Below are 23,924 nucleotides of genomic sequence, written 5' to 3'. Positions count from 1 at the left end.
GGTGGCGGAGGTGTGGCTGGATTCCAGCAGCTGTTCCCATCACCACTCACAGGGCCCTCGCTCACCTGCCGCACTTCCATGGCAGGACGGTCACGATCACGCAATGAGGAGACATTTCTGAGTAGTTATTCTGAGCCCTGCTCTCTGCTAAATGCCCAAAATGAGGTAACGCATGCTGTGACTCTCACAATAATCCTTCAGAGTGGATGGCAGTCTGAGAGCTCTGGAACCTATGTGACGCTGGGCCAATTACTTGGCCTCTCTGTGCCTCCACACCCTCACCTCTACATGGGGATAGTAACAGTAACAGTACCTTCCTCAGAAGGTTAGTGTGACAGTTAAGCTAACAAAATGGAAAGCGCTGAGAGCAGCCCTGGGCACTCAAACCATGGCTATTGTTTTCTTATTCTTAGCCTTCTTTGTATAGAGCAGGGGTCCCCAAACTTTTTACACAGGGGGCCAGTTCACTGTCCCTCAGACCATTGGAGGGCCAGACTATAAAAAAACTATGAACAAATCCCTATGCACACTGCACATATCTTAGTTTAAAGTAAAAAAACAAAATGAGAACAAATACAATATTTAAAATAAAGAACAAGTAAATTTAAATCAACAAACTGACCAGTATTTCAATGGGAACTATGCTCCTCTCACCGACCACCAATGAAAGAGGTACCCCTTCCGGAAGTGCGGTGGGGGCCGGACAAACGGCCTCAGGGGGCCGCATGTGGCCCGCGGGCCATAGTTTGGGGACCCCTGGTATAAAGCGAAAAACCGAGATTCAGAGAGCAATTCACCTGCCCGTGGTCACACAGCAAGTGAGAGGCAGAAGTGATTTGTAACAACATTTATGAACTTCTGAACAAATTTCAGGTTTGTTGCAGCTTGTAGGTTTCAGGAGGAAAGCATGATGGAGGGGGGGGGAGGAGAAAGGACCAGAAGGGAATGCCGGGAGGCCCTGTAGCCGCAGTGGCTCCCACCTGCGACCGCTATGTCCTTCCTGAGACTCCTGCGCAGTCTCGAACCTCACAGCCTCTCTCTTCTAGACTATCCCACGCGGGCCTCTGTGGCTTTGGACTAGCACAAGCCTGACTTCACGTAGATCCTCCCCAGCGGGAGTGGGCAGGAGTGGGGGCGGGCTGGGGGGGGCGGATGATGGATGAGGGAAAAAGCCTCATGGAACAAGCAGCATCACTTGTGTCAGGTGAGGGAGGCGGGGCTTCAGCGGGTACAGTCAGGGCTGGGGGGCAGGGGGGGGCGACGGGGTGGCAAAGCTGTCTGAGACCCGGCCTGGACTCAGCTGCCACGGCTGTGGTCATTTGCAGTGCTTGCCTGGACAGAGCAACGGCGTCCAGAGGGACCCTGGGAACGCACACCTGAGGTTTCACTGCAGAGCAGGTGGACGGAGGCTTGGGGACATAGGACACTGCGAGAAGCCTGCAAAACACCTTCCTGTCCTGGATGAGGACAGCCTGTCAAGGAGGGTCAGCAACACGGCTCAATGCCCCCGGGGACATCTGGAACTCTGCTCACAGGACCGGGGCAGGGGAGGGTGGAAGGTGGGGCCAGGTGGGGCCAGGTGGGGCCGTGGGTACGCAACTCCTGTCTGCGATCTTCAGAGAATGGGGCAAGGGCGGGCAGAGTCGAGAGGGAAGACTTCTTCTCGCAGCGGGAGCGCCTGAGCACAGTGGAGGACACCCCGTGGATGTCTGAAGAAAAGACACCTTTTTGTGTTGTTGTTTTTTTTAACAACCCAGATGCAGGCCAGACTGTGGAGGAGGCTGAAGGGATTCTAGTTCCGGTCCGATCTCTAGAATGATTTGCCATCTGAGACAAGTCTATTCCCTTGAAAAGTGTTTCTCAAAATTAGATATGTCAAAAGTCACTTGGGGGTCCTTGGAGCCTGGGAGTCCACACACTCCGGAGGTCCTGGGGACATTCACAAAGGCGGGGCTGGGGGGATCTGCATATGAGTCACTCCCCTAGGAGGTCCCGATGTCTGTGGTGGGCAGGTTACCCTGCCTCGGGGGATACACAGAGCTCCCTGGCCAAAGTTAACAGGGGAAAAAAAAAATCACTACTTGCGGTCCCTACAGTGAGGGTCACAGTCTCCCAACTGGAACGGAGAAAGAGGTAGTGAGATGACCACTGAAGATGTATCGTATTGAACGGTAAACGCCAACTCGGGTTTTCTGACTACAGAACTAACTTTAGAACAGGACGGCTTGACCTCCAGTGTCCCTTCCAAGGCCTGTTATCTCTAATGTACAGCGTCCTCTTTATCTTCCTAATCTGTCATTATTTTGTTTATGTCTTTACTATTTGCTTGTGAGCTCCATGGGGAACAATGTCTATCTTTGTCCTCTGCTGTCCACCCTTCCCGGCAACGGCTCCCACCAGGAACCAAACACACAAGAGCGGACGGCACTTGTCTGGTTGCCACAGAAGTGGAAGGTATTTCGTGCGTGGCCAGAGCCGCTTCGGGCCGGAGAGGACCCAGCTGCCTTCGAGGGATCCCGACCCAGACGTCCTGAAGGAGGTTCCTTGCACCGGGCAGGCCAGTGTGCTGCAGGCCGAGCCCATCTGCTCTGCAGACACCAGAGCCCAAGGGGAACTTGATTCGCCTAGACTTTCATGCCAAGGTAACAAGAGATGGGGCTCCCTTGTGTCGACGCGTCTAAGAGGAGGGTGAGGTGGAGATGCTGATCGCCACCGCAGACACGGAACGTGGTCCAGGAAATCAAACCTGGGGGGGGGGGGTTCTGAAAAAAATCCGACTGTACTCAGAAAAAAGCTCCCTTCCGCTGCTCACGGGGGGAGAGAGAGAGAGAGAGAGAGAGAGAGAGAGACCTCTGCTAAAACAGGAGGGGAGGCTTCCAGACAGACCCCGAGCGCAGAGGGAAGGAGCTGCCGCTGCAGGAATCACGGGAGAGAGAGAGAGGGAAAGCGCTCTGACCACCATCCTCAGGACGAAGTCAGCGCCGCTCTGCACACCAGCCTGGTCTGACCAACAGGACCGTGAAGAACGTGCATTTCGGGGGACGACAGACCAGGTTTGCATCCCCGCTCTGCCGCTGGTTCACCAAGTGATCCCAGGCACCTCAACTCACTAAGCCTCAGTTTCCCCACCAGCAGAATGGAGAGGGTAACCATTCTCCCTTCAAGGGGTTGCTAAGAGAATTCAACGGAACGATGCTTGCAAAGCATACAGCCCCGATCTTGACATCTCAAGTCTTAATAAAAGAGTTCACTCTTATTAGTTCCCACCCACAGGCGAAGATCTATGTGGTGACGTCTGCACACACACACACCCCTACTCCCTCGCCGCCTCAAGGACACACATGTGCGCATGAAACACAGACCAGGTTCTGCCGAGGGAAGAGAGCAGATGAAAGGGAGGCCCAACCCCCAGGCTGACGGCTCCGGAGTGGCTTAGACCAATTTATTTCAAAGCATTCCGGCTGCATCGGGAGTTGAAAGATTTTCCCGTTAAGGCAACGATGAGCCCCAACCTCTTTGATACTTAACATCTCAGGAAAGAAATAGCAAGATAGGTAGAGAAGAGGGGAAATTACTAAAACAGCAAGGTGCCTGACATCCTCTAAATATCTACTTCTCCCCCCTCACAACTATTTTTTTTAAGACTTTCTGAATGAACTCATTTTTTTTTTTTTTGAATGGAGAATATATACATCTTACATTGTAGAGCCCTTGACAAGGTACATCCCCATGACCTCATTCAAATTCTACAAGTGCTGGGAAGAAGGCAGTATCTCTCTCCCTACAGTTCACGGTTCTTCAATCTGGCTGTACCCTAGAATCAACGGGGGGGGGGGCGCTGCTAGAAATCCCGGAGCCAGGCCCTACCCCAGAATCTTTGGGAGTGGGTCAGCCGTGGCTATTCTGAGCATTCCCTTCCGGTGAGTCCAATGTGCAACCGAACAGGAGAATCATTGACTCCCAGCTCCCAAACACAAGCCCCTGTTCCCTGCTGTGGAGAGAAGGTCAAGGGTTGTTCTCGCCCACTGGAGAGGGATGCAGACGAGGAGGACTCTGGAACAGCGAGTGACTGCTGCCATGAGAAAGGGCCAGAAACAGAACTCCCCCCGCTGGGGAGCACTCACTTCCCGGCTGACTGCGCTCCTACTGCACGCCAGCCACTGGGCAAGCTATGGACCAAGAATGGAGAAGACGCAGGTAGTCACGCTGTTCTACAGCATCAAGGGCCGCACAGCCCAGGACAGGGAAGCGGGGAGGCGTTTCCAAACTTCATTCCTCCAGCTTGATGCAAAGATGTCACACGACGGTGGGGCCTGGTGAAGGAAGTGCGGTCCAGCTCTCGGGCAAGCAGGGCTGGGGGACAGTATTAAAATATTCATAAGCTGCCTGACCTGTGGTGGCGCAGTGAGATAAAGCCTCAACCTGGAACACTGAGGTTACCGGTTCAAAACCTTGGGCTTGCCTGGTCAAGGCACATATGGGAGTTGATGCTTCCTGCTCCTCCCCCTTCTCTCTTTTTCTCTCACTCCTCTCTCTCTAAAAATCAATAAATAAAATATACAAAAAAAAAATTCATAAGCCAACAGAGACCATTTCCAATGGCTTCAGCTGTGTGTGCTCAGTAAGTTCTTCAAACCTGGCCCTCTTTTGCCGGCAACCACTAGCAGACTGTCTTCGCCAGTTCTGGCTACAAACATCTGGCCAGTGGTTCCCAGACGTGAAGAAGGCAGCAGAGACGCCCTGGCCGGATAGCTCAGTTGGTTGGAGCATCGTCCAAAAGCACAGAGGTTGTCAGTTCGATCCCTGGTCGGGGCACATACAGAAACAGATTGATGTTCTTATCCCTCTCTCACTAAAATCAATCAGTATCTTTTTCTTTTTTTTTTTAAAGAAGAAGAGGATGAAGAAGAGGGCAGCAGAGTTACCTGGAGGGCGCCCTACCAGAGTTTCTGTCTCAAGTCGGTCTAAGGTGGGATGTGGGATGTGGGATTCTGTGTTTCTAACAAGTCCCCAGGTGAAGCGGGCCTGTGCTGATCTGGGACCTCACTTTGAGAGCCTCTGGGGCACGCTGACCAATGAGAAGGCTGAAGAAATACCCAGGGTCCTCCGCTGCCTGCCGGCAAATGTTTGCTTTGATGTCAGCAAAGGAAATAAACCCCTTGGGCAGGTTTTGAAACTTCTTGAGCTGTTAAGATCCCTCTTAGTATTCCTACTGGCAAATGTCACTGTTTACTGAGACGATACCTGCTTATGTTCGATCAGTACAGAAACAAGGAAGAGGGGCTTACATCCAAAAAAATAAATAAAGATAAAGATAAATCCGGTACTCAAAATACACGTACTGAGCGGAAACTATTACTAACGACAGATAAAGCTGTCAAGGAGGCCTTGAAGGCGGCTGGCAGACCGATCCGACAGTGGCCCTTGAATACAAGGAGAGCCCTCTAGTTTGATTTCTGACCAACCCCATCAGGGGTCTAATTAATTCTCATTTCGCCAATGGCAAAATTGTGAGGCTCAGGAGGGTTTAAGTAGCAAAAGGCCAAGGTCACAACTAGCTATAGGGAGAAGATTAGAGGTAAAATTAAAGTCATAGTCAAACAGAACAGCCACGGACTATATCTACCAACCTGTCCAGAGGGTTCTTCGAGGGGTGGGGCTTGCCTTTCCTACCCCTCCCCTGTACCCACTCGAGTGGCGGTGTGACTGGGTGGGGTCTGGCAGTCCTCAGTGAAGCAGCCAGAGACCCCTTCCTCTAAAGCTCAGATCAGGAAGTGCCCTGGCTCAGGGCCCCTGAGAAACGAGGTGGACCACTTTCTTGGGTCCTCATGAACATTCCAATGCAAAGAAAACTTCCTTCAGGCTTCTGGAATCCCCTCAGACCTCCCGCTTCCCAGTGATTTATTCCACAGGGGAGACTGGCCACCAGTCAGGCTCGGGGCCAGCCGAACAATAGGACTGGCCCTTAACAATCCCAGCCAGGCAGGTAAACAGGGTCAGCTCCGGGACCACTTCCTTTAGCCTTCTTAGCATAAGAACGAGGGCCCAGTGACCTCACCTGCCTCCTTCAGTTTCCCAGGCTCTAAAACAGGGATCATAGGATGCCTCCTCCCAGGTTATTGTGAAAGAGTCAATGCCTCCACTGGGACCTGTTGGAAATGCAAATCTCCGTCCCCCCAGCAGCCCTCCCAACACACTGGGGGTGGGAGCGGGGTTAACAAGCCCTCCAGGGGGCTCTGAAGCCTCCGCCTGCCTGCCCGCGCAAGGCTAGTATTTTTGTTGGTTTAATCACAGCTGAACCCCCAGCGCTGGCCCAATGCCAGCCTGTGACAGACACTCGATCCATTTACAGGCCCTCCAATAAATATTTTCGAATGACTGGCCGTGTCCAGACGAAACAGGAGAGGAAGGGAGCCGGGGACTGGAGAGCCAGGCATGTCTGGTCTGCCCGGTGGCGCAGGTCGGTGACGCGGTCTCTCACCGACCTGCAGTGAATGCTGAGTGGGAGACCACCTGTCCTGTCTCCCCCGCACTCAGCCCGGTGTCCTGCGCACCGCAGCAGGCTCCCGGTAAGCACCCTACTGAAGGCACAAAGGTCTCCGGGCTCTGTGAGTCTAAGTTCACATCCCAACGGCCAACCAGCATCCGTCTGGGATGAGCCTGCCCCCCACCTTCCTAAGATGGGCTAAAGACTCCAAGACAACAAGCCCCCTCATGCACCGTGCAATTGATCTGTTTGACTGTTTGACTGTCTTCCTGGTCCCAGGGGCCACCCGTGACAGCAGGGACTCTGCTCTGACCCTCCCCCATGGGCAACACGGCCTGGAGCCCAGTGGGCACTCAATCAATCCCTGCTGAGTGAATGGCCAGCCCCCAGCTGGGTGGGGCGTGATAAATACCAGTGCCCTTCAGTGCCTCCATCGGGCTAAAGTCAGCAGGCTCTCCAACAATGCACAGTGCATGGGGAGGGGGCACTTCCCTGAGTGAGGGGACCTGAACTCCACAGACCCCCAGTCTCTGCCCCGCCCTCTGAGCTCTGCCTTGTGAACAACAGCTCATTAACCTGCTTCACCCGCAGCCGGCTCCCGGAGGAGTCTCTTCACTCCAGAAATTCCTCAGAAGGGCTTGGCTCTGATAAGACCAGGGGGAGAAGAATATACTGACTGACTTAGGTAAGGAGCGCTGCCAAGGTGGCCTGCAGGTGCTGATGTCACTGTGGCTCACCAGGAAGAGACCCGAGTTGGTGAGGACGATGGCTCCCGCTCCCTTCCTGACACACAGACACACAGGCGGGCGGGTCCACGGGCCCAAGTCAGCACAGCTCCCACCCAGAAGCCTGAGGTGCCCCAGGTGCCAGGCTAAGTAAGACGTGCGTGACCTGCCTGAGGCCATTTCACCCTCATTGCAACCCTCGGGGGGTAGGCAGGTGCTTCCCTCACACGGCTGAGAAGAAGGAACTTGTTCAAGGTCATGTAGGAGGTGTGAAGGGCGGAGCCAGGAGCTGGCTCTGAAGATCTGAAGGTCTTGATGAAGCCTTGCCCACTGTGGGGAACAGTGTGGTAGGTCAAAGCGATGTTTGGCTGGAACCCCACAAACATTCTGCTCCCTACTGAACCAGGTGTCTGCATGCTGACAGGTGTGTTTCTGTTTATTTCCTTGTAGTTAAAATATCCCTTCCGCCCTGGCCAGGTAGCTTTGGTTCAATTCCTGGTCAAGGCACATACAAGAAAAAAAAAATTGATGTTTCTGTCTCTCTCACTCTCTCTCCCCCTTACTCTCTTGTTAAAATCATTCAATAAGATTTTTTTAAAAGTCCCTTTCCCCTTACAGATGATGTATTATAGAACTGTACACCTGAAGCCTATATCATTTTATTAACAATGTCACCCCAATAAATTAAATTTTATAAAAATCCATCTTCCTTTCCGGCCCCTCTCTCTCCTCCCTTCCTGTCTCTGAAGTCACCGGGGGGCGTACAGTGGTACAAAGAGTAAGGCTTTGAAATCGGACGGACCTACATTCAGACTCCAGCTCTGCCTCTTTCTTCTACCTGTAGGAGCTTGAGCCTGTCGCTCGGCTGTGGTCAGCCTCCCTATTCGCACAATGCCGGACAAACACAACAAGCCGCTGTGTCTTTCTTGCACATGACTGGCGGGGTACTGGACAAAGACGATTCAAGATAAAACCATGATGATGAGCCTCATCACTCGCACCAGGTGCCAGCTACTGTCCTCACTGTCAATGACACAGAGACAAACGCTGCCCTTGTAAGGAATTCCTGGAGGACCCAGGCAGGCAAGATGCTCACGGAGCTCCAGCTATCCAAGAAAGGGGCCCCCCAACAGATGTGGGATTGGAAGGCTGTCCCAGGGTCATCTCATCCGAGCACAGCCACCTGATGCCTGTATCCTGATACACACACACACCCCATTCCAAGGCCGGTATACCAGTCAGTGGATCCTGAGGGCTGCCCCAGTGACAAATAGAATCAAACAAGCCACTGTCACTGGGCGGGGAGGAAGCCAGTGGGGGGGGGGGGGGACGGCAGGGCTGCCACCTAACCGGCCCGGTGACAGCAGGCAACCGGCTGGGGGCCCGTCAGCAGCTGCCGTTGGCCTGGTGTTCCTGGCTGCTAGAGTGATAAATGGAGTGGGGGGGGGGGGGAGAAAAAAGCCAACAAAGGTGTCCCTCATCTTAATGCAGCTTCATTTTTTTTTTCTTTCTGGCTGACCATTGAACGAGAACTTAAGCCTCAGTCCCTTTTCTTAGGCAGACATTTGAAACTGAAAGATCCCGTTTCTTCCAGACGGTGCTGAGATGTCACGGGTAGAAGAAGCACTGAGAAGGGAACTGGGGAGGGAGGGGGCGTGGGACCCACCACACTTGTCCTTTTCTTCCCTCCTCCACCCCCACCGCCCTGGCCAGCATCATTATAGAATGTTCTATGTTCTTCCTACACAACGGTGACCGCCTGTCCCCGCCCACCCCCTTCCTCAATCTCCCCCCATTGTTTTGGCACGAGGTCTCTCTCTCGGCTCAGGAGCTGGAGGCCTAATGGCCTGCTGGTGAAGGTTAGATAACCAAACGCCACTGTATCCAGTTTCTGAGTTTTCTCGGCTTTTATCTCACTCTGAAACAGGGATTCAGCACAGCCGGGACGCTGGTCAGCAGCAGCAGCAGCAACAATGACCAGAGCCTTCTGTCTGCTCCCTGTGCTACCAGAGGGTGTGAGGCTGGCTGGTCCTCTGTGCTGGGCGAGGCTGGCGGGGGGGGGGGGTTCACACAGACTCAGCCCTGTCCCGGCCCCCCTCCCCTGCCCCCCCACCCCCCGTGGAAGCGCTAGGTGATGTCACCCAAGCCTTTCTCAAAGGAAGTGGATTTCTCTGATGGGGGGGGCCCTCGCTGAGCAGGGGGGCTGCAAATCCTCACTTTCCCGACACTGAGCACAGACAGCCCACACCAGCTAAGTTGGCACACCCCCTGCAAATGCCTTCAAGACCAGACCAAGGCTGCTTCCAGCCCAGAGCTTTGCAGCACCTCCAATGGCCACTGCTGTCGAGCCTTGCTTTCCTTATGTGCACCTGAGCTTGGCATTCCAACCTTCCCAGTAACTAAGGCAACCCGATTCTCCTCTTGTCAAAAGCGCAGTGTTTCCCAGCTACTTGAGGTCCCCGGGGACTGCAGAACCAGGTCAGTTTGGCGAGGCTGAAAGCGGGAGGGGTGGCGACAGAGAGGAGCTATCATGGCTCCTAATTCCCTGGCTGTTGGGAGCCTTTACCCAAGCGCCTTTGGAAAGGACTCTGAACCCTCCCCACACTGCATCCTTCTGAATTTCCCCGGCTCCATCCCTGTCCTGCCCTGTCCCTCCCAAGAGCTCTGGTTAGCTGGCTACTCCCTGAAGGTCAAGTCTGTGCCCAACAATCTCCTAAGCCACGTGGACCTCACCAGCTTCTCTGATCCAGCCTCCTCTGCCCACCTCTCCCTGAGACCCAAGAGAGAATTTAATTTAGCTCATTTCACGTTGGCTCTCAATCAAGGTCCACCTGTCCACAGACCGCCCTGGAGCTGCTCCTGCGATGACAGCCACGATGACTGCGGCCTCAGGAATTTACTACCTGGGCTCCAGTCCTGGTTGCATCACCTACTAGTGACCTTGAAAAAGTTTCCTCACCTCTCTCCGTCTCACTTTCCTCATCAGAAGATCCAGATAACAGTCTTTCGCTGGCCGTTGGTGGGGAGGATTCAGTGAGTTCGTAGTATAAACACACTTAGGTACGCAGCATAGAGTGAACATTCATGTTAGCATTTATTATTTCTTTATTCCTTTATGGGTTCCAAAGTCTCTTATTTCTTCCTGTTATCTATACTAGCAATTTTTAATCTTATATATTTCTTAATAATTGGCTTAAGATATCTCAATGGAATGGGAAAAGAAGAAAAGCCCTCTAATTAGTGGATCACAAAAAGCAGCGCAGAGAAGAGAGGCTTTGCGTCAACTCCACGACAGGGTGGTTATAACTCCTGCTTAGGAAATTGGTGAAGGTCTGGCCTGCGGTGGCACAGTGGATAAAGCGTCGACCTGGAACGCTGAGGTCACCAGTTTGAAACCCGGGCCTTGCCCGGTCAAGGCACATATGGGAGTTGATGCTTCCTGTTCCTCCCCCTTTCTCTCTAAAAGGAATAAATAAAAATCTTTTAAAAAGAATGCATCTTTCTAAAAGAAAAAGAAATTGGTGAAAAGTGACACTAGTTGGACAATAATCAATTAAATCCATCTTAATCGATTATATATATAGTAGCAACTCACAGTTGCTGGTACTTTTATTTTTATTTATTTATTTTAAATATTTTATTTATTCATTTTAGGGGAAAGAGAGAGAGAGAAAGGAGGAGGAGAAGGAGAGCAGGAAGCATCAACTTCCACATGTGCCTTGACCTGGCAAGCCCCGGGTTTCGAACCGGCAACCTTAGCATTCCAGGTTGACACTTTATCCACTGCGCCACCACAGGTCAGGCGTTGCTGGTACTTTTAACCGTTCAACAAATAACACATTCCTATGACACAACTGAGCAACGCTTGTGGCCCCGTGGAAGAAACCTGTTGGTCGACACAGTGAACAGGGATTTTGAACAACTCAGCCACAAGCATAAAAGATTCTCAAACCACTTACAACAGACAAGGAAAAACTGGATCTGATTTTCAGGGAAGAGTTTTCACAAGAGAAAGAGAAAAGGAGACCGGTACTGGAGACTCAAGGTTGGCATTTATTGGCTGTGTGACCCTGGGCAAGTCGCTTGTCAGTGAGTCTCAGCCTTACCAGTGAGAGGAGAATGCTGGATCACACGACCTGTCTGCCAACTGCTGGAGAGCTAGGTGGTAACTCAGTCTCCGTTTGACTTAAGTGTTTTGTGGGGACTTCTAGTAAAAAGCTTAACGTAGCCCTGGCCGGTTGGCTCAGTGGTAGAGCGTCGGCCTGGCGTATGGAAGTCCTGGGTTCGATTCCTCACCAGGGCACCCAGGAGAGGCCCTATCTGCTTCTCCACCCCTCCCCCAACCCCTCTCCTTCCTCTCTGTCTCTCTCTTCCCCTCCTGCAGCCGAGACTCCACTGGAGCAAAAGATAGCCCGGGTGCTGGGGATGGCTCCTTGGCCTCTGCCCCAGGCGCTAGAGTGGCTCTGGTCGTGACAGAGCGATGCCCCGGATGGGCAGAGCATCGCCCCTTGGTGGGCGTGCCAGGTGGATCCAGGTCGGGCGCACGCGGGAGTCTGTCTGACTGCCTCCCCGTTTCCAGCTTCAGAAAGATACAAAAAAAAAAAAAATTAATTAAAAAAAAGCTGAATGTGCTGGCGACCCCGAGTGTCTCCCACGTGTCAGGCTCTGCGCTAGCTGCCCTACCCGACTTGGCTTACTTTATGCTCAGAACTACCCTTGCCACCAGCGTATGTGCATCTCCCCATCCTACAGAAAACAAAACCAAGGCCTGGAGAGCGTAGGTCCCTTGCCAAGCTCGCTCAGGTAGCATGCAGCAGATCCGAGATGCCAGGACTCCAAGGCTCACCCTGTTCCCATTTTCCACACTTGCTCCCGGGTTAGCCATGGTCTGGGGCCAGAGGGTGGCAGGTAAGCCAGCTCATGCCTGTCCCAGCTCCATTCCCCCAAGCCAAATTCCTCAGGCACCAGGCAGGCTGGTGGGCCTTGACCGAGCCAGCAGCTGAGCGCTGCAGTGATCAGAAACACTGCAGGGTTGGAGAGTCAGCACGCCTGTCAGAGTGGCTTCAAACCCAGCTCCCCTGAGCTACAGGTTCCTTGAGTAGATAACTCCCTGTTCTCAGGGTTGGCAGGTAGATTAAAAGAAATCACCCACGTAAAGCTCTCAGCAAGCTACCTGAATGCAGTAAACAATCATTATTTCCAACCTAGCTAAATGGGGGGCGGGGGACATAAGCAGGAGATAGTGATGAGTAGTTTCTAAGTCAATCTAGGGCAGCAGTTTATGAATGCGGGGTCCATGTGCCCCCTGAAATTATATGCCAAAAACCGTGTCCACGCTTTTCTTCAGGAAGCATCTTAACCTTTGTCCAATTCTCAGAAGGGTCTGTTGACCGGAGGAGGTTAAGATCTTCCAACTGCTGCCCTGGAAAGTTAGAACCCTGTCCCGAAACACCAAGGTTGAGGGTTCGATCCCCAGTCAGGGCACACATGGGAAGTGACCAATAAAAGTACAACTAAGTGGAGCAACAATGGAATGCTTCTTTCTTCCCCTCTTTCTCTCCCTTCCTTCCTCTCTCTCTCTAAATCCAACCAATAAAAAAAAATATATATATATATATATATTTTTTTTTTTTTTTTAATCTTCCAACTGCTACAGAGCCAATTTCCTACAATATTGGTTATTTTTGAAATGGCAGCGTTAGCCAAAGTTCTTCCTCAAGTCGTGGGAGAAGTTGCTAAGTCCTCTCCCTGCGCCCTAGTCTGGGGGCCTCCAGTACTCTCTCACACAGAACCGGAAACGGTGCCGGGTTTGCAGGTGGTCCCTGGAAGAAGGTCTGACCACCAACACCAGAAGGAGCAGGGGTCAGGCTTCAGGACCCTTCTCTGGCAGGGCCAAAGACCCAACAACCTTCCTCAGAGAACAATCCGTGCATGTGTTCTGGCATGCCCACTAAGTTCCATGCCCGCACCGTGCCACGCATGCCCTTTGCTGGGAGCTCCCAGGAGCACCTGCAGCTCGTCTGCCACAGGAAGAGCACTCCACAGGGCAGCACCTCATTCCCTGGGGACCCCTCACCTTCCTTCCTAGCGGGCCATGCCTCAGCAAGAGCCTGGGGTGCTGCTGGAGCCTTTGGCCCAGTGGGCAGGGCCCAAGCTGCCCACTGGACCCTCTCCGGTTGTTGGGACAACCGTCCTCAGGAATTTCAGCCTCCCAGCCTTCCCCTGGGCGAGAAGGGGACAGAGTTGGCACGGTCAGCTGCCTCGCTGCTGCTCTTCCAACGCTCTGGTGAAAGGAAAAGCTGAAAACTGGAATCCCTACCCCCAGCAGCCTCCGGGCCGGACAGCAAACACAACAGCTCGGCCCCAGGGAGGAATGTGCCAGGACATTCTCAGCGGTTGGTAACCAGAGACGCTATTCTGTTCCTGGTGGCTAAGAAATCGCTTTTCTGACTGAAGGACCACTGGACCCAACTTCTTTGTAAGTTCAGGGGCATCGCCTGGATTCAGGTAAGGAAAAAGCCCAGGCAAATGTTAACACACACACTTGAGACGCAGAATTTTTTTATGCAATTTTTGTTTGTTGGCTTGTTTGTTTCCCAGCACTAACTGGCCTCAGAGATGGAACTACCATATTTTTCACTCCATAAGACACACCTGACCATAAGACACACCCAGGGTCTTAAGGAGGAAAATAAGGAAAAAAAAATATTCTGAACCAAATGGTGTATTAAAGTATTTAATAAAATACTGTATTTTTCACTCCATAAGATGCATGGGCATTTCCCCCTCCACTTTTTTTTTTGGGGGGGGGTAAGTGCATCTTATGGAACAGAAAGTACGGCATCCTGGCAGAATTTACCTCCCCTATCCCAGCACCCCAAAGAAGTCTGGCTCTTTCTAGGCTTTGCTCATGTTTTTCCCCTTCCTCTTCACAGCCCTGTTATTCTCCCCCACTTACTCCCAACCCCAAATTCTGTCCTGAGCGTGACCTGTAGTGGCGCAGTGGATAAAGCGTCAACCTGGAAATGCTGAGGTTGCTGGTTCGAAACCCTGGGCTCTCCTGGTCAAGGCACATATGGGAGTTGATGCTTCTAGCTTCTCCCCCCTTCTCTCTCTGTCTCTCTTTCTCCTCTCTCTCCCTCTCTGTCTCTCTCCTCTCTAAAAATGAATGAATGAATGAATGAATGAATGAATAAATAAATAAATAAATAGGTCTCAAATTCTGTCCTGAAGTCAGGAGGGGTAAGAAGAGGCCAAGGAGTCGGAAATCATATGTGAGAGCTGTGGGCAGGAAGGAGATTCCGGAGCGCCCAGAGTGGATGCCTTGTGCGCACCTCTCTCCCCAAACTTCCAATGCTGGTTACAACAGGGACCCCAGGATGGCACACAGAGCCCCTCAGAGTCAGTCCCAGGCTGAGGGGCCGCACCCCAACCCAGCACAGGTGCATGACCAGGAGGTACAAGGCGAAGAAGTGAGTGGTTCCCCTGAAGCACTAGTCTGTTTCATTCCTCTCCACTGCTCACCCATCGGCCTAACACAGAGGCGGCACAAGCCTGTGGCTGGGCCCAATGTTGGGGTCGTGGGCAGGCCACAGTATCGAGCTAGAATATCATGATGGTAGCTTTTCTTTTTATTTTTTTCCTCCACTGTATTTTGAAGGATCCTTTCTATTTCTGGCAATAGAAACTGCTAGTTTCCCACTTGTGAAAGTGGTTTAAAAAATTTCAAATTGAGTTGATAGAAAGTCACATATGGCCCTGGCCGGATGGCTCAGCTGGTTTATTTTATTTTATTTTTTTTTTAATTTTATTTATTCATTTTTAGAGAGGAGAGAGAGAGATAGATAGATAGGAGGGGGGAGGAGCCAGAAGCATCAACTCCCACACGTGCCCTGACCAGGCAAGCCCAGGGTTTCGAACCGGCGACCTCAGCACTTCCAGGTTGACGCTTTATCCACTGCGCCACCACAGGCCAGGCTCAGCTGGTTTAGAGCATCGTCCCGAAGCACAGAAGCTGCCGGCTCCATCCCCAGTCAGGGCGCAGACAGGAGCACATCAATGTTCCTGTCTCTCCCTCCCTCTCTCCCATCCTCTCTCTCTCTAAAGTCAATAAACTTTTTTTTTTTTTAATAAGTAAATGAAGTCAAGTATTAAGTAAGCAATAGCAAGATGGACAGCGCAAAATAGTGTGAAGGTGGTTGGTCCACATACAATAATTAGAATTTGGAAAATTATGCTCAAATCAGGTGTTTGCAGAAACAAGACTGCTTGCCCTCTTCCAAGGGTAAGGAATTACTGTTGCTTGAGAGGCTTTCGACAGCCATGTTAGCCACTCAGAGCCCCAGAAAAGTCCGCAGATGCGTGACCCGGAGTGAGTTAGCAGAGCTGCGTGTGGGGCTGTCTACTTCCGACACCCAGCACACCTGCTGCAGGACGCTGCCAGGACCCACACTGGGGGAGGACACGGGAGCTCACACTTGTGCGTGTTCTAAAAGAGGACAGGGGGCCGCCCAGTTCACCAACACAAGGGACCATGAGGCGGGTGGGGAAGCAGAGTGAGTCGGAATATGTTTGAAGGTTAGAAGTTCGGAGCCGGTAACGAGCTTGGCACACGAGAGTAGCGTAAACATGACAATGAGCCCCTCGCACTGCTGGGCCTCAAATTTTCTCCTGTGTTTGAAAGTGGGACTTGGACGCTGATCTTCCATGTCCTTCCCAACTTTTAAGATGTCCACTATTACTGCTTCCCTTTTGAGGAAACCATTCGTCTGACAAACAGGGAAACTGAGGCTCAAAGGTTCAAGCAGCTTGCTCCAGCACTAAAAATTTCTCCTCCAGGTCACCGTAATGAGACACTCAGCAGCAAGCTACTGAGCATAGAGCGACCCAGTAAATGTCGAATGGATAAACTTACACGCTCACAGGAACGACTGGGAATCTGGACCCACATCCTCTTTCTGCTTTTTCTTTTTGTTACTACCCCTCACCTGGTCCCACACCCATCCTAGCCTCTGGGACTCCATCCCAACCTAGCAATGGAGGTCCAGAAAATTCACCTCCTGGCTTTACAGGCACCTGACGCCCAAGGTCACAATGACCAGGTAAAAATTCCACATTCCTTAAGACACTCTGACCACAGGCTGTGTGAGCAAAAGACAACAGCAAAGCCTTCCCAGAGGGTGGTCCTTCCCTCCCCCCAGGATGTACATCGGGAGGGGCTGCAAGGGTGCAGAGCTATGCCAGGCAGTGCAAACGGGGAGAAAGTCTGGAAGCTAAGAGGCCCACCAGGCATCTCAGACTCCACCTGCCTCAGCAAAAAAAAAAAAAAAAAAAAAAAATCCCGTGCTACAGCTGGTGTGGTGGCCACCAAGGTCAGGACGCGCTAATGCAGGGCTGAGGAGCCGGGTCGCCAGAGGAAGAAAGGGAGGAGGAAGAGGCACTGGGTAGGGCTTCACAGGCGGCCTCTCACCTCTACCTATACATCCTAACAGCTTTCAAGTTGCTGGGGATTCCTGGAGAACCAGCCTCCCCGATCAGCCCGCCCAGCCCCTTCCTTTCCTTCCCACTCCTGGCCTCCAGGCCTCTCGGGCGCTCGGAGGCTCTTCCCAGAACCTTGGAGGCACCTGTCAAAAATCACACTACTCCAGGCTGCCTTCCCCTGCGCGGAGTGTCTGTCCTTCCTCCAGCAGTCTCCCCGGAATCCTAAGGCCCTACCACCCCCTCCAAACCAGATGCTTCCCCCGCCCCCTCCGCGCTCTCCTCCCCTGGCAGAGAAAAACCTCCCCGGGCCGCTCCAGCATCCCTCAGCTAGTTCGGTCCCCCTGCCCCCGCCTGACTTCTCGTCCTGAAGGGGGCAGGGGCGGGGCTAGAGCTTGAGGTCAAAACTCTGGGCAGGTGCGGGCTGGGGCCTAAGTCCTCCACCTAGGGATGGCGGAGGGGGCAGTCTGGGCCAACTCCCTGGCTGTCCCCTCCTCCCAGCAGCCTACAGAGGCGGGACCAGCGCTCCCTAAGGGGAGTGGGGGGGGGGCTGGGGTAAAGAGACCGCCAGCGGCTGGCTGAGCCTCCCCCCACCCCTGCCCTCCTGGCCAGTCTCGGCTGGTGGCCCCTAGGGCAGAAGGGGCCCCGGCTGGGAGTATGGAGGCCCCCTGGGGTCCTACCTGTCTCGTGGGTCGATCCAGCTGGTGGTGCGGCTCGTGTGGTCTATGTAGTAGACCTTGCCGTCGAAGTCGCGCGCCTCCTCCCAGCCCTCCGGCAGGGGTAGCTCCGGCCGGGGCATCTTCCCAAGCGCGGCCCGCGCTCCCCCATGCAGCTCCCGGCCGCCGCTGGGGCCCCCGGCTCAGCGGCTCCCGCCGGCTTTGCCCGGTCCGGGCGGCCGCCGAGGCACCATAATCGGGGCAGGGGGGTGGGGTGGCGCCCGCGGACTGGGGGCCCTAGTGAGCGCCGGCCCGGGTGGCGCGGCTGTCCATGCGGCCCTGCGGCTCCAGCCCCGCAGCTCCAGCCCCGCGCTGCCCGCCTCTCCCGCCGCCGGCCTCTCAGGCTGCCATGTGCGCCCGCAGCGGCGCGGTGCGGGCCCGGGTGCGCGCCCGGCCGGCCGGGCAGAGCGAGCCGAGCGCAGCTGCCGCCTGCCCTCCTCCGGCGCTCTGCGCCCTCCACACCGCCCGCCGCCGCTTCCCCGTTCCCTCCGCCGGTGCCGTCCGTCCCTCCTCGGCTCGCAGCGCTGCGCTCTCTGGCTTGGCGACTCCTGCCTCCGCCAGGTGCGGCTCGTGCAGTGCAGGTAACCGCGCTGCCCCGGAAACGGGAGGCGGAGCGCCGGGCTCCTGGGTTCCAGGTCTCCTCCCCACGCCCAGCGCGGCGAGGGCGGGTCCTAGGACCCGAGACGCGCCCCCTCGTGGGACAGTCCGGACCGCCGGCCGGCCGCCCGCCCTTACGCGGCTCGGCTGGGCAGAGGGAGACCGCCCCTAACCTGGGTCCCAAACCGAGTTGAGCCCCAGAAGGCTAGGCAAGACCCGCTCTGCCTCTGCTTCCCAACACTCCTGGCCCTCTCCACCCCGAGCGTCCAGGCTTTTGGCACAGGTGACCCCACATCTTACAAATCCCTGCTTCTCTGTTCTGTAGAATCCGGAGTAGGCAAGAAGCGGTTAAATAGAAACATTCTTGTAAAGCCGGGAACATAAGTTTTCCAGGATCTCTGATCCCTTCCCCCAACACACGCACCATCTGTCTCCTTATTCCATTCTTCTCCCCACGTTGTTTCACCCATCCCCCCACCTCTCGGATGTACAAATGTAGCTGGCTCTCCTCTGGGTCCCTAAAATCAGGAGTGCTGTCAATCCTCTTCCCCAGGAGGACTCCAGAGGGTGTCAGGGTGAGTATTTTGTAAAAGTAACAGTTACTTCTGCCAGCTGAATGGAACGGAACCCCTCGGAACCCCTCGCGGGCTGTGGGCTAGCCGCTTCACATGTGTTCTCTTCTTTGATACTTTGAGGTAAATAACGGATTTGGGGGTAGCGGGGTTTTGAAGAAGAACAAAGACAACAAAGCAAAATTCATTTTGAAAAAAAAATGGAATTTAAAAATCAGAGACAGTATTTCTTGAGAAATTAAAAATATAATACAAAAAAGGTCGCATGATTGGAGGATCAACTGGCTAGTGTTTCCTGAGTGTGTTGAGCCCTCTGGGGTTCTCTTTGCCCTGGATCTGTGTCAGGAAGCTGGACTGGAGGAAGGAAGCCCAGTGACCTCTTGACTGAGCCCCCCAGTCTCCCTGAGCAGCCAGCATCTTTGTTGTGTGGGCCCCGGTGTCCTGAGCAAGGGAGGGAATCCCCAGTTTGTGGTCTCAGTCCTCAATAGAGAAGAGCCACCATGGCAGCTCGTCATCTCCAAATGCCTTCCACAAAGTCAGTTACTTCCCTGAGGCCAGACCTATGGACTCGGTTCGGCCCTTCCTTCCTTTCCTCCTTCATTCCATAGATACCATGCATGAAAGTCCAGAAACCTGGGCCTCACGCTGGCCACCAACAGCCAAAAGTAGGAGTTCCTCATCCTCTCACAGGGAATTCCCACAACTCTCTGCACTTCCTTGGACCAAGCCCTGACTAGATAAAAACCTCCCACTGTTGATTAGGGCCGTGGCTCAAAAGTAAAATCAACATGGTGCTGGGTAGGTGCCTCACACACATGAGCTCACTTAATCCTCACAATAACCCTCCGGAGTAAGGGAATCCTACTTATTATACCCATTTCACTGATGAGAAAACTGAAGTTCTGAGGTGGTGTACTATTGACCAAGGACACAGAGCTGATCAGTAGATCCGGGTCTGCCTCGCTAGAGCATTCAGGTTCAAACATTAACCTATACTGTGTGTGTCTCTCTCTTTAAATTATAGCAGGTCCTCGAATAATGTCATATTGTTCAGCGCCGTTCTGTTACATTTATGCTCTGGGACCTTAACTCCTGTTTACATCCATGATTCCGTGGATAAATTGGTTACATTATGCATTGTTTCTCCTAAAGTCCTAGAGCCTGTGGACCACGCTGAGGGAGGACTGGCCGTCCTCTGCAACGCCTAGACCGACTCCTAGATCTGAAGTATTCCACGTGCTGATGAATGCTTGTCTCTGCTGATGCTTGCTTCATAATTTTTTTTGTCTGAGAAGCAAAAGCTCTGGAAGCAAGCTGTTTGGGTCCCAAACCTACCCTGTTTTCTAGCCCTTTGACCTTGAGTAACGTGCTCAGCCCAAGTGGCAGCCTGACCTCTAGAAAACATAATACAAACTCAGTAGGCCTGCTGTAAAGGCTCAAGGAAAGAGAAGGATAGAGGCCTTGCACCCGGCAGTAAGCCGTCACCCCAGGGCCCCCCCGTGGCACATTCGGAGTGCCAGTGCCTGGCAACAAGCATGCACCAGTGAAATGGGAACCATGAAGTATCTGCCGTTCCAAACGCAAGTCCGTGCCCTTCCCCTTCCTGAAAATTATGCGTGGTTGCCTGTCACAATCCTCCTAACTACTGGTTTTGTTTTTGCCTTGTTTTGCAAGCCAGCCTTCTCACTGGTTGGCTCACTGGTGAAGGGGAAACACCTTCCACACGGCCAAATTCAACTTTCCTGCCAGCCCAGGTGCTCAAGCCCCAGCATTTTCCATGTGGCTTGCTCCTTTGGACCTTTGTCCCCGAGCTGGGGTGTAGGAAAGCGGGACCAGAACAGGCATGGACTCCTTACAGCCTCGGTCTGCTCGTCCGTCCTTCTTCATTCCAGCCCACCACCCCAACCAAAGACTCCCAGGTTATCTTCCAGAAGCTGCGAGCAGGGTGAGGTAATAACACAGATGACTGCCTGCCCCATGTGATGGTGGGTGAATCATCCCCCAGGCATTCTTCAAAGCTGCGGACAAACGTGAAAGGGATTAAAGGTAAAACCGGCTGAGCCACGTGACGGGGTGAATGGGACGTTACCCTACAGGTGACTGAGCTGCAGGAATCCGAGTGGAAGGCTGTGTTTGACTGCCCATGAGTGGAGTTGGAGGACACAGCAGAAGTGACCACAGGCCAAGCCTTTCGTTGTTCGCTTTCTCATCTAGGTGGCCCACAGGAGACCTGTACCTGTAGCAGGCCGTCTTGTCTTTAAAAAAAAGACGCCTACGTACAACCGTCCCCGCCTGCCGCCCGCCGCCCGCCGCCACAGCCGCCAAAGAAGAAAGCCAGTTTCCTCCATACATGTGTTTCAGAGCATCCGGGTAACATATTTCACAAAGATGATAAGGAGAAATTAAGCCTTAAAAAAAATAAAATAAAATCAAGGAACAGATACATCAGCAGTAATTTCCTGTTAGCTTCTGCTTTCTTCAAGGGAGTGGGGTTGTGGAAACCTCTGCTGAGAATTTCCCTGACGCCACGGCCGCCCCTCCCACACGTCCTGAGCGCGCCCACAGTCACGTTTCTGAGGCTGAGCTGACACTGGCCCCTTTCTGTAGCCGTGCCTTAGCTGGAATTCATCATCGAGCCCATGGACTGTTCTTTTCCATGGTGGGGAGACACGTCTTAAAGCCAGGGAAAGTTAGGGTGGATGAAGCCTTGGCAGGAGAGATGGTTTCTTGTTTATCTCTGGGTCCTCAGCGCTTAATATGGTGCTTGAGCATAAACCGGCGCTGGCCAGGTGGCTCAGTTGGTTAGAGCGTCGTCCCAGTCAGCCAGGGTGCAGGTTCAGTCACCAGTTAGGGCACGGACAGGAACCAACCAATGAAAGCATGAATGGTGGCACAATAATTTGATATTTCTCTCTGTGTATCTTCCTTTTTCTCTAAAATTAATTTTAAAAAATCAAAATAAGTCTAGCATTGCCTACTTATTTTACAAATAGGGAGATGGGATTTCTTTTTTTTTTTTTTTTTTTTTTTTTTTTTGTATTTTTCTGAAGTTGGAAACGGGGAGAGACAGTCAGACAGACTCCCGCATGCGGCCGACCGGGATCCACCCGGCACGCCCACCAGGGGGTGACGCTCTGCCCACCAGGGGGCGATGCTCTGCCCCTCCAGGGCGTCGCTCTGCCGAGACCACAGCCACTCTAGCGCCTGGGGCAGAGGCCAAGGAGCCATCCCCAGCGCCCGGGCCATCTTTGCTCCAATGGAGCCTTGGCTGCGGGAGGGGAGGAGAGAGACAGAGAGGAAGGAGGGGGGAATGGAGAAGCAAATGGGCGCTTCTCTTATGTGCCCTGGCTGGCAATCGAACCCGGGTCCCCCGCATGCCAGGTCGACGCTCTACCGCTCGACGCTCTACCGCTGAGCCAACCGGCCAGGGCCTAGGGAGATGGAATTTCTACGATTCATGAGGCACTGCCCGGGTTCTCATTAATCCCATTTTACAGATACCTAAACTGAGACTTAAAAGAAGTGACTTTTTGCCCTGAACGATGGCTCGGTTGGTCAGAGCATTGTTCCACAGCACAGGGGTTGTTGGTTTGATCCCCGGTCCGGGTACATACAAGGGATTGATCGATATTCCTGTCTCTCTCTCTACCTTCCTCTCTCACTAAAATCAATAAATTAAAATTTTTTTAAAAAAAGAAAAGGAAATGACTTTCCTATGGTCATGTCATCAGCAATAGAGCCAAGGTTCCAGGTCCGCTCCCGGTGGGTTTTGCTTGTCAATTCGGCACTAGCAGCCTGGTGGGAAGGGGGTGCAGGAGCGGCCAGGAGCCTAGTCTCCAAAGGCCTTGCGTTTGGACGGCGTGTCCACCTGGAGTGGTGGGAGGCGGGAGGGCGCCCCGCTGAGGTCCGGCTGTGCTCCCCAGGAGAGGGGCAGAGTTCAAGTGGGGGCTGTGAATTCCAAGCAGGAGATGGCTCCCCCTGGTCCTTGCCCAGCACCAGTGCGGCCGGGCGCGACAAGGTGCACCTGAGGATTAGCAAGCAGGGATGGAGCTCCACCCACAGGCTGGATGGAGCCGTCTCCACGGGGGGAGGGCCACGTCGCTCCCTGTGCTGCCCGCCTCCTCCTCTCCCCCTTGTTCCTGGCTGGTTCATTCATGAAATGAACGGGATTTCTCCTGGACACGACTATCACTGGGCTGTCAGGAATGGTGCGGACTGGACTCTCCCATCCGAGGGTCCTCTGGGTAATGAGGGCTGGGAGCTGTTGTGTCTTTCATCAGTGAGGAAGTAAATTATGCACAGGAGGAGGAAGAGGAGGTGAAATCTCAGTCTCAAGGGCAGGAGGGGGTTGTAGAGAGGAGAAGGCTTGTGAGTAGAGGGAGGGGGTTCCTGCAAAGCTTTCCTCCAGTCGCATCTCAGCGCAGAAGAGGAGCCCTAGTGGGAACAGGGGTGGGGAGCAGTAACCAGCAGAAGCCTCAGAGGAGCCCTGGTGGGAACGGGGGTGGGAGCAGTAACCAGCAGAAGCCTCAGGGGTATTTATAGAGCTTCAGAAATCGAGCATCGCCATGGTACCCGGGCACTTCAATTAAACTCTCGCCCTACTGTTCGGGGACGGGTGGAATAAAATGCTATTTACGTGTCCACTGCTCCTGGTTTGATGCCTCATTCTAAGATTTTAAAATGAGCAGTCTGCGTGAATTTCACAAGATAACGCAGCAAAGGTTGAGGCTTAAGCCTAGATAAGTTGCCTCGACTGAATGGCTGGGTGGAATAGTGGGAAATACATGGGCAGGAATAAAAAAATCCGTGCGTGAAACTTGGCTCTGCATCTTGGTCCATGTGTGACTCTGGGCATGAGACTGTGCCTCTTTGAGCCTCAGTTTGCTCGTCTGTCAAATGGAGCCACGACACCCACCTCACTGTCCCCTCATGATAGCTGAATGAGACTATATAAATAAAGTGCCAACTCAGCCCCTGAAACACAGTTGTTCTTTGAAAGGTGGGTCTCTCGCCTTCTTGGCTCTTGATTCATTTATTCAACAAGAGTCTTATCTGTCAACTGTGTACCAGGCAATGGGGCAAGTGCTCAGGGCACCGGGTGGTTTCTGGTCCCACAGAGCTTACAGTTTAGTACGGAAGAAATACAATCTACTTATAAAGTGACAAAAAAATGATTGGACTTTGAGCAATGGGTATACAACATAATCAACAGTTCAAATGCTATTGAAAGGTTTGCCTGAGATCTATATGCTCTAATTGATCAATGTCACCGTGTTAAAGATAATTTTCTAAATAAAATTTTAAAATTAAAAAAAAAAAGAAAAAATACAGTCTACAAGTCAACACATGA

At 53.1% G+C, this 23,924-nt stretch overlaps 1 protein-coding gene across 1 annotated transcript in view; it reads right to left on the bottom strand.

Annotated features, from left to right (window-relative positions):
- The window catches only part of WWC1 (WW and C2 domain containing 1), a 129,033-nt gene extending 111,028 nt beyond the window's left edge, over window positions 1–18,005 (bottom strand). The window contains exon 1 of the mRNA XM_066273229.1: window positions 17,370–18,005. Within this exon, the coding sequence (XP_066129326.1) occupies window positions 17,370–17,488 (119 nt within the window). The 5' untranslated portion in view covers window positions 17,489–18,005. The remainder of the gene's footprint in view (window positions 1–17,369) is intronic.
- Between the last annotated feature and the right edge of the window lie 5,919 nt (window positions 18,006–23,924).

The sequence above is a fragment of the Saccopteryx bilineata genome, chromosome 4, assembly GCF_036850765.1.
Source record: "Saccopteryx bilineata isolate mSacBil1 chromosome 4, mSacBil1_pri_phased_curated, whole genome shotgun sequence".
Lineage (NCBI taxonomy): Eukaryota > Metazoa > Chordata > Mammalia > Chiroptera > Emballonuridae > Saccopteryx > Saccopteryx bilineata.
This window is presented reverse-complemented; position numbering and strand designations above follow the sequence as displayed.